At 36.9% G+C, this 10414-nt stretch overlaps 1 protein-coding gene across 1 annotated transcript; it reads left to right on the top strand.

Annotated features, from left to right (window-relative positions):
• Positions 1-5718: 5718 nt before the first annotated feature.
• On the top strand, positions 5719-7480 carry LOC137253698 (uncharacterized). Its single transcript, XM_067791079.1, has 4 exons — positions 5719-5947; positions 6003-6141; positions 6212-6368; positions 6434-7480. Exons 2-4 carry the CDS (start codon positions 6012-6014, stop codon positions 6951-6953), a joined length of 807 nt encoding a protein of 268 aa, XP_067647180.1. The 5' UTR covers positions 5719-5947; positions 6003-6011; the 3' UTR covers positions 6954-7480.
• Positions 7481-10414: the final 2934 nt, after the last annotated feature.

Below are 10414 nucleotides of genomic sequence, written 5' to 3'. Positions count from 1 at the left end.
AACGACCAGTTAACTTCTGAAGATTTCAGAATTTTTTTGAAGAACAGGCCAACTCAGAATCTTATTCAAAAACGACCTTTTCGAGAATTTTTTTTTTTTTCAAAGGCGCCCTTTTTGTGCATAATATTAATACATTTGGACGTTAGATGGAGCGTTTGTTAAAAAATTCTGAAATAGGGCGTTTTCAATCTAGTGATAGAGTGATATTCCACTTGTCAGTCGATAGGATATCAACCTAGGAAATATACTTGAATGCAATGAATGGTAACTGTAGAGCACCCAGCTCCGAATACAGATTAGTGGTGCTTTTGACCGCAAAAAATTAGTTCCGTTTCCTATTTTTTCTAAAAGCTTAAAGTATGGCCTATGGGCAGCTCTGTAAGCTTAGCCTAGAGACTATAGCTAAGGATGCGACTATTGTCTGGTTCTAATGCAGAGACCATTTGACTTTTTCTTAGGGTTGGTGTTGGTTGAATAAATTATCTTTCATATTCTATTAGTATGGTATGACTCAGTAGGCTTTACATGAGCTATCAAGATGATAAAAATCGTCCAGCCTATGGCTTTGGTTGGAGTCTACACGAAAATAAAAAAATTATAAAATTGTCTTTTTCTTTTTAGAGAGCTAACCGTTCACCAACCTCCACAGAAAAAAATCTCTAGCCTCAATTGAACTATAACTCGGGTTACCGCGAGTAAATTATGGTTTATCCGTTCGTTTATTCGAAAGTAGATCGGCCATTTTTTAGCAAAAGCTTTAGATAACATCAATGTAGTAAAATTTGATTTAGAGGTTCTGTAGCACTGAGATCTTTTAATGAAAAAGTGTTGTTGTTTTTGATTTTGTTGTAACCGCATGAATTTTTGGCACTTCCCGATATCAGCACCTTTTACCATTAGCACGATCTCTTTGAGCACTTGAATCACGGGCCTGTGGATTTTGGTCGCCTAGTACGAAAACCAAACCTTAATGCGGATAAGCCCGCTATTCACCCAGGTGGGCGAAAATGATTGAAATGGACCAGTAAGTATGCCAACTTTTTGTAAATGGAAATTTTCAATGAAGCGAAGCGGAGATAAGGTTAGGTTTAACTGGCCGGTTCAAACTGAAAAACTCCTTCCTCTTGGCAAATACTATAAGCTTTCTAGGACCTATGCCCCTTGCTACTTCTAGATGTGACAACTGTATCACTCCTAATACTTAACTGGAGTCTTAGCTAAGCAATGCCAGGGCATGAGCACAAAACGTGTTTGATCGTCTCCTCCTCGAACCCGCCATTTTTATACTCAGCGTGCTTTGCACACAGAATATATTAATTTTGATTGGATAACGGTTGGTTGTACAGGTATAAAGGAATGGAGATAGATATAGTCTTCCATATATCAAAATCATCAGTATCGAAAACAAGTAAGGAAGGTTAAGTTCGGGTGTAACCGAACATTAAATACTCAGTTGAGAGCTATGGTGGCAACATAAGGAAAATAACCATGTAGGAAAATGAACCGAGGGTAACCCTGGAATGTGTTTGTATGACATGTGTATCAAATGAAAGGTATTAAAGAGTATTTAAGGAGGGAGTGGGCCATAGTTCTATAGGTGGACGCCATTTAGGGATATCGCCATAAAGGTGGATCAGGGTTGACTCTAGAATTTGTTTGTACTATATGGGTTTCAAATGAAAAGTGTTAATGAGTATTTTAAAAGGGAGTGGGCCTTAGTTCTATATGTGGACGCCATTTAGGGATATCGCCATAAAGGTGGACCAGGGGTGACTCTAGAATTTGTTTGTACTATATGGGTTTCAAATGAAAGGTGTTAATGAGTATTTTAAAAGGGAGTGGGCCTTAGTTCTATATGTGGACGCCTTTTCGAGATATCGCCATAAAGGTGGACCAGGGGTGACTCTAGAATTTGTTTGTATTATATGGGTATCAAATGAAAGGTGTTAATGAGTATTTTAAAAGGGAGTGGGCCTTAGTTCTATATGTGGACGCCTTTTCGAGATATCTAAACGTGGACCAGGGGTGACCCTAGAATGCGTTTGTACAATATGGGTATCAAACGAAAGGTATTAATGAGTATTTTAAAAGGGCGTGGGCCTTAGTTCTACAGGTGGACGCCTTTTCGAGATATCGCCATAAAGGTGGACCAGGGGTGACTCTAGAATTCGTTTGTACGATATGGGTTTCAAATGAAAGGTGTTAATGAGTATTTTAAAAGAGCGTGGGCCTTAGTTCTATAGGTGGACGCCTTTTCGAGATATCGCCATAAAGGTGGACCAGGGGTGATTCTAGAATTTGTTTGTACGATATGGGTATCAAATGAAAGGTGTTAATGAGTATTTTAAAAGGGAGTGGACCTTAGTTCCATAGGTGGATGCCTTTTCGAGTTATCGCCATAAAGGTGGGCCAGGGTTGACTCTAGAATTTTTTTGTACGATATGGGTATCAAATGAGAGGTGTTAATGAGTATTTTAAAAAGGAGTGGGCCTTAGTTCTATATGTGGACGCCTTTTCAAGATATCGCCATAAACGTGGACCAGGGGTGACTCTAGAATGTGTTTGTACGATATGGGTTTCAAATTAAAGGTATTAATGGGGGTTTTAAAAGGGAGTGGCCCTTAGTTGTATATGTGAAGGCGTTTTCGAGATATCGACCAAAATGTGGACCAGGGTGATCCAGAACTTCATCTGTCGGGTACCGCTAATTTTTTTATATATGTAATACCACGAACAGTATTCCTTCCAAGATTCCAAGGGCTTTTGATTTCGCCCTGCAAAACTTTTTCATTTTCTTCTACTTAATATGGTAGGTGTCACACCCATTTTACCAAGTTTTTTTCTAAAGTTATATTTTGCGTCAACAGACTAATACAATTACCATGTTTCATCCCTTTTTTCGTATTTGGTATATAATTATGGCATTTTTTTCATTTTTCGTAATTTGCGATATCGAGAAATTGGGCGTGGTCATAGTCGGATGTCGGCCATTTTTTACACCAATACAAAGTGAGTTCAGATAAGTACGTGAACTGAGTTTAGTAAAGATATATCGATTTTTGCTCAAGTTATCATGTTAAAAGCCGAGCGGAAGGACAGACGGTCGACTGTGTATAAAAACTGGGCGCGGCTTCAACCGATTTCGCCCTTTTTCACAGAAAATAGTTATCGTCCTAGAATCTATGTCCATACCAAATTTCAAACGGATTGGTAAATGTTTGTTCGACTTATGGCATTAAAAGTATCCTAGACAAATTAAATGAAAAAGGGCGGAGCCAGGCCCATTTTGAAATTTTTTTTTATTTTTGTATTTTGTTGCGCCATATCATTACTGGAGTTGAATGTTGGCATAATTTACTTATATACTGTAAAGATATTAACTTTTCGTTTAAAATTTGAATTAAAAAAAATTTTTTTTTTTAAAGTGGGCGTGGTCGTTCTCCGATTTTGCCAATTTTTATTAAGCAGACATATAGTAATAAGAGTAACGTTCCTGCCAAATTTCATCATGATATCTTCAACGACTGCCAAATAACAGCTTGCAAAACTTCTAAATTACCTTCTTTTAAAAGTGGGCGGTGCCACGCCCATTGTCCAAAGTTTTACCATTTTTCTATTCTGCGTCATAAGTTCAACTAACTTACCAAGTTTCATCGCTTAATCCGTATTTGGTAATGAATTATCGCACTTTTTAGATTTTTCGAAATTTTCGATATCGAAAAAGTGGGCGTGGTTATTGTCCGATATCGTTCATTTTAAATAGCGAACTGAGATGAGTGCCCAGGAACCTACATACCAAATTTCATCAAGATACCTCAAAATTTACTCAAGTTATCGTGTTAACGGAGAGACGGACGGACGGACGGACGGACATGGCTCAATCGAATTTTTTTTCGATACTGATGATTTTGAAATATGGAAGTCTATATATATCTCGATTCCTTTATACCTGTACAACCAACCGTTATCCAATCAAAGTTAATATACTCTGTGAGCTATGCTCAACTGAGTATAAAAATTGGATTGAGCCATATCCGTACGTCCGTCCGTCCGTGTCCGTTAACACGATAACTTGAGACATCTTCATCAAGGTTGGTACACGAGCTTATCTGGAATCCAGAATAGATTGGTATTGAAAATGGGCGAAATTGGATGATAACCACGCCCACTTTTTATGTATATAACATTTTGGAAAACACAAAAATCTGGCACACTAATTTAGTAAATAATACACCTAGGATGTTGAAATTTGACATGTGGACTGATATTGAGACTCTCGATAAAAATTTGTAAAAAAAATGTTTAAAATGGGCGTCGCACCGCCCACTTGTGATAAAATCAATTTTACAAATATTATTAATCATAAATCAAAAATCGTTAAACCTATCGTAACGAAATTGGGCAGAGAGGTTGCCTTTACTCTAAATAATTCTTTGAAGAAAAATTAACGAAATTGGTTAAGGACCACGCCCACTTTTATATAAACGATTTTTAAAAGGGTCGTGGACGAATAAAATAAGCTATATCTTTGCAAAAAAGAGCTTTATATCAATGGTATTTCATTTCCCAAGTGTATTTATAACAATAAATAGGAAAAACTTCAAATTTTAAAAAATGGGCGTGGCTCCGCCCCTTTTATGACTAAGCATTTTTCTATGTTTCGGGAGCCATAGCTCGAAGAAAAATTAACGGATCGTAATAAAATTGGGTACACAAATTTTCCCTACAGCAGGAAATATTTCTGGAAAAAATGGACGATATCGGTTATAACCACGCCCACTTTTATATAAAATATTTTTACAAACATCGTAGCCGAAAATAATAAGCTATATCTTAGCGAAAAAGAGCTTTGTATCAACAGAATTTTACTTTATAAATTGAATTATAACATTAAATTGGAAAACACTAAAATTTTTGAATATGGGTGTGGCACCGCCCCTTTTATGACTAAGCAATTTTCTATGTTTCGAGAGGCATAGCTCGAAGAAAAATTAACATATCGTAATGAAATTGTGTACACATACTTTTCATATCCTTTCTGGTTAAAGACCACGGCAACTTAGATACAAAACAAGTATAAAAGGGTCGTAGGCTAGAATATTAAGTTATAACTTAGCAAAAAATAGTTTTGGATCAATGATATTTCATTTATCAAGTTTCATTGTAAGAGAAAATGGGGAGGCATTTTTTTTAAACGGGCAGTGCCACGTGTTATGTAGAAAAGTAAATGAAATGAAATGTGCAGTTGAAGCTCACGCTGAATATACAATGTTCGGTTACACCCGATCTTAGACACCTTTACTTGTTAAATCTGCTATCAGTGATAGTAACCTAAGTTAAAGGCACGTGACGCCTTCTGGCAGTGTCCAGTCAGAATAACCGTCATGTGTCTGCAATCCTCTCCTTTTAATGATAGAAATAACTTGGTTACACTTGCAGCCCCCCCCCCCCCTTAGGTTCATGCCTTTCTCGCTTGGTCGATCATGTGCACCTCTCGCCATCTCTTAAACATGCCCAGTGTTATTGGGATGTCTACAGAGCAAGCTTCGATGAGGTGACAAAGTTAATAAATTATCAATCCTTACATAATCACTATCCAGGAGATAATTTGAATTTACCGCTCTCCATAGTTGACTGCACGCTATAAAGTTGAATGTGTAAATGAGAACTGCAGGTATCGCTGCTAAAGCTGGAGACATTGGTGCTTTATCGGTAACCGTATCGGTAAGCTAATATCAGCTGATTCGACCAACCTTATGAGAATCAATGTAATCGATTATTGGTGCTTTATCGTAACGCTAAGGTCGTAACCGTATCGTAGCCAACCAATTGGTTTTTGGTTTTCCGCCGTAACGATAAACAGCTGATTAGCTTTTTCCTTTATTTCAATTGTTTGTTTTGCTTTAATTTTACGATTGTTTCTACATTTATTGGATTCTGCTGTTTAGTGAGTTATCATTTTACATTTTTTAAGAAAATATTAATTAAGATTGTGTTCATAGCTTAGTAAAATGGATGACAATCTAGTTCAGCTGGTGCGAGACTGCCCTTGCCTCTATGACAAGACACACAAAGATTTTAAAGATTCCAACAAAAAGAGACTACCGTGGATAAAAATTGGGAGTAATCTAGGAGTTGATGGTAACTTCTTCGTTATTATTTAGATATGTACATATATACATACATCCTTAAATACATTCCATCACTACAGAAAGCGTAGCGATGAAGCGATGGGGAAACCTCAGGGACCGCTTTGGTAAAGAATTGCGCAATTCAAACAGAGCTTCTGGAAGTGGTGCTGTTAACGGAAGACAGTGGGAGCTGATGGAAAGTCTCCAATTTTTAAGAGGGCACATTGTTCCTAGGCCGTAAGTAATGTGGTTAAGTGTATTAGCATTTTGTGTATTCATATTATCAAAATTTTTTTTAACAGAATGCGGCAAAGCTCTCAAATGCTTGATTGTGGTTCAAAGGAAGTATGTTTAGGTTTTTCCGAGCCCCTCATCTGTAGTACACCCACTCCACAGTGTTCTCCAATTCCTTCAGCTCAGCCACCGGCCTCTGAGCCTTCAACAATTACGCCATCTGAGCATGCACCAATCAGTATTCCGCCAGTTGAGCCATCAGCAGTTCCGCCCGCTGAGGTTTCAACAGATTCGTCTGCACCGTCAACGTCTCGACGAAAACGAGCTGCTGATAAACGTGATGATTTAGACGCTGCTATCCTTGATACAGTAAAAACGTTCAAGGAAGTATGTGAACGCAAGGCTCGTCGCGAAGAGTTCAGCTCAGATGTGCGTGGATTTCGGTTGATGATGTGCTCAGCAATTTCCAAGTTAAGGGAGTCAAGACAGGCAATGGTGATGCAGCGCTGCACTGAAATAGTTATGCAGGCTCAAATTGAAGAGCACGACGAAGCGCAGTATGAAATATGCTATGAGCCCACAGTCTAAGACTACGTTCACGTTGAACCACAAACTATAGTTTATTAATAACAACATTTTTTTATTCAATTTTTTAATTCTTTATTCAATTTTTATTCTTGTGATTATTTTTCGTTCCTATGTAAAATGAAGTGCCTTTTTTATTTGTTTACTTTTAGTTTTTAATATTAACTTTTTTACAACGTACCTAAATCAAAGTACAATACCTAAATACCAAAAGACTGAAATTTTAATAAGTTATATGTAAAATAAAAATATACATATGTACATCATCGGACAAAACATTTGGGACAGTTGAAAACGTTCATTTTTTACAATTAAGTAAGTTTCTTTATCCGAAGCTTGGTATCATTTAAGGTCTAACTAATACTGTTCCAACTGATGCTCCAAGATTCGCACAAAATTCAGCAAACATATGCAAATTTTGCCTTACATTGTGAACTTTTTACTCACGGTCTTCAGAAAAATTCTGAGTATGCAGTTTTGTGGCCCTTTCAATTTGAGTGTAATTAAGTGCAAGTCTCAAGTAGATCAGAAATCCCATTGATTTTTGGTAATTTTTTTTTTTTGTGAATTTTTTCTCCATATAACGAAAATAAATTTTTTTGGTATGGAAAAAATGCGAATGTCTGAAAAACTTGAGACTTTCACTTTATTATACTCAAATTGAATGGGCCACAAAACTGCATAATCAGAATTTTTCTAAAGACCGCGAGTAAAAAGTTCAAAATCTAAGGCAAAATTTGCAGATGTTTGCTGAATTTTGTGCGAATTTTGGAGCATCAGTTGGAATAGTATTACTTATACCTTAAGTGATATTTAAAAAAAAAAATTTACTAAAATTGTCCGACACTGTATGTAGGTCAAAAGTACAGTGGTGTTCAAAATAATAATAATAACATTTAATTTAGTATATTTCGACGAATTAAGAACAAAATGAATTTTTAATAATTTTTATTTAAAATATAGAGAAATGTATAACAGAAACGACATTAAAAATTTTTTTAATTTCAGACAAGGTTCAGGAGGGCTAATCAAAATTAGAAAAATGGCCATTAAAATGTTCAACTTTTTTTCCTGGATCTTTAGAAAATTTTGGGGGATGGAGTTTTGTAGCCCATTCAATTTTAGTGTGATAATGTACAAGTTTGAACTAGATAAAAAGTTTCGCTGATTTTTCAGAATTTTTTTGTTGTTGGGTAATTTTTTCATACAACTCATGAACAAAATTAAATTTTAAATGGCTAAATTTCCTATACCTGATTTTTATCATTGTTGTTGGTCAGAGAAAATTCATCGTAATTTTTTAAAATAGTTGGTATAAACAGTACTAGAATTAGTCTAGTTGAGGGGTCGACTGATAATACACTACCAAAAATATCGAGATTGGTGTCAAACGACGCGTTTTGATTATTAATAATCCGAAGGCGGAAAATAAAAATTTTAACGCGTTCAAAAGATATTAACGAAAAACCGAAAAAAGACCCGCGGATACCTCCGAAACCGGGGGTCGGATCTATATTATTTTTGCGCAGAACACCTTTCTGCGTTGGCGGCCTTCGGCCGCGCTTATAAAAAATAACCCTGGGCTACGCCATGCCAAGTCCGGGTGAGTGGTATAACCGCGGTTACCGCTACGGTGATGCACAATTTTTTTTGTGGGTACAAACACAACAACAACCACATGAAAATCGCCAAGTTCAACTGCAAATATCTCCGGACATAGACAAAATTTGTCTTTTCCGCCTTCGGATTAATGTTGTCGAGGTCAATACGTGTATTTCGACACCTCACTCGATATTTTTGGTAGCGTATTAGCAGTCGACCCCCCAACTAGACTATTACCAGAAATAATTACTGAAGGGTGATAGACAACCGTTCTTCCGCATGAATTTGCTCTCTTGGCTTGCGAACCGATGGAGACATTAAATTCAAAAAAACTTCATAAACCGGACGAGTCATTCTGGTGTGCGCAAAAAATTGGTCTTCATCCATTTTCTTTATTTTAAGGAAGGATTTTCGGTGATAACCGCTTTCATTACGATTGTTATTGATGGGGTTATATCGCCACCGCCTTTTGTACACTAATTTCCTTCTTTGAGCGTACAAACCCATAATTGAAAGGAATAAAGAGTCTATTTCTTCGTCACTGGACATTTTTGATTTCGCGCCTTGCTTTTATGTAAATTATAATAAAAAGTACATACACAAAGTTTATAAATGATATACATATATAACTCACATTCGCCAAAAATATAGAGGGAATAAACAATATTTTAAATTTCGCACCACAATTACTAATTTCCCCAAAATGTATTGTTTACAATTTTTTGCAGTCAGTCAGCTGTTTACGGTTACCGCACCAATAATCGATCACAATGTATCGTATAGAGTTAAGTTAGGGATACGACTACAGCGATACGACAAACGGCACCAATGACTCCAGCTTAACTCTTTTGTCAGAGTTATTGTGATGTCAACATGCTGCAGCAACATTGTGGAACGTATCTGATAAAAATGAAATTTCATGCAACATACCAATTAATGAAATTCTATTGAAACTTATACAGCCATTATTGCACGCGCATGCGCTGAGCGTACATGTGTATGTATGTACATTGTTAATATATAACTAATACTTGCTGCTTCAGTCTTCAACTGACACTAGGGAGCTCGGAGCGGGCGTGCATGCTTGCATTAACCGGGCTTAGTCACTCGGGAGGTCGGGGTTCTTGCTGCGATCCACCCTAGTATGAGCATCTATATATAACCACAATATTTCATGCACTAGGCGGAAATCGAAGGACTTCTTACAGCAGAGAAATGGAAAACCTAAGGTGAAGGTCGTAACACACAACAAAAAAAAAAAGAACTATGCCGAAGGAGAGGTGTGCATCAACAAAAAATGTATACATTAGCTCCTCCGCAGGATCAGGTGTTACTACTCTTAATATATTCTCAATCCCTACCCTAGCTTTTATTGAGAGTTACTGGCAACTTTCCCATACCCAACCAAAATCTATGTAAAAACCATCTCCATTCACACCTTGCCTTCAGGATCGCCTAGATCAATTAATTTTGCCTCTTTGGCGAGTCGGTTGGCAGATTTATTGCCAAGGAATGTCAAAATGGCGAGCGGCACTCTCCTCGATAGGAAAATATTTCCTTGCATAAAGGAATCGCATTTTTTCCCAAAATTTAAACGTTGAAAAGCTCCTGTGGCTTTTCGCAGTACAAACGCGTTAAACTTTTTCCGTAATTTTCAATGATTACGCACAGAAAACCCGATTTAAAAAACAAACTTTTATGGTTAAACAATTTATTTGTATCCTCTTGATAAATGTGTCTCCTTGGCGATGCGCCGATCAAAATGGCCGAGCCAAAATAAACTTTTTCCGTATCACACCGCATTATTCTCTCTTTCTCAGCTGTTCTGGCATGCAATGGCAGGGTTGGATAACGAAAGAAAA

The sequence above is a fragment of the Eurosta solidaginis genome, chromosome 5 (assembly GCF_040869045.1).
Source record: "Eurosta solidaginis isolate ZX-2024a chromosome 5, ASM4086904v1, whole genome shotgun sequence".
In the NCBI taxonomy this organism is placed as follows: Eukaryota; Metazoa; Arthropoda; class Insecta; order Diptera; family Tephritidae; genus Eurosta; species Eurosta solidaginis.
The sequence above is the reverse complement of the archived record's forward strand: the minus strand, read 5'-3'. Positions and strand labels throughout refer to the sequence as shown.

What these genes read in the sequence shown, in the direction of transcription:
- LOC137253698 (XM_067791079.1), top strand. Translation starts at nt 6,012, where the DNA reads ATGGATGACAATCTAGTTCAGCTGGTGCGAGACTGCCCTTGCCTCTAT. An exon ending in GAGTAATCTAGGAGTTGATG is followed by an intron (nt 6,142 to 6,211) that starts GTAACTTCTTCG and finishes CCATCACTACAG; the next exon opens with AAAGCGTAGCGATGAAGCGA. An exon ending in GGGCACATTGTTCCTAGGCC is followed by an intron (nt 6,369 to 6,433) that starts GTAAGTAATGTG and finishes TTTTTTTAACAG; the next exon opens with AATGCGGCAAAGCTCTCAAA.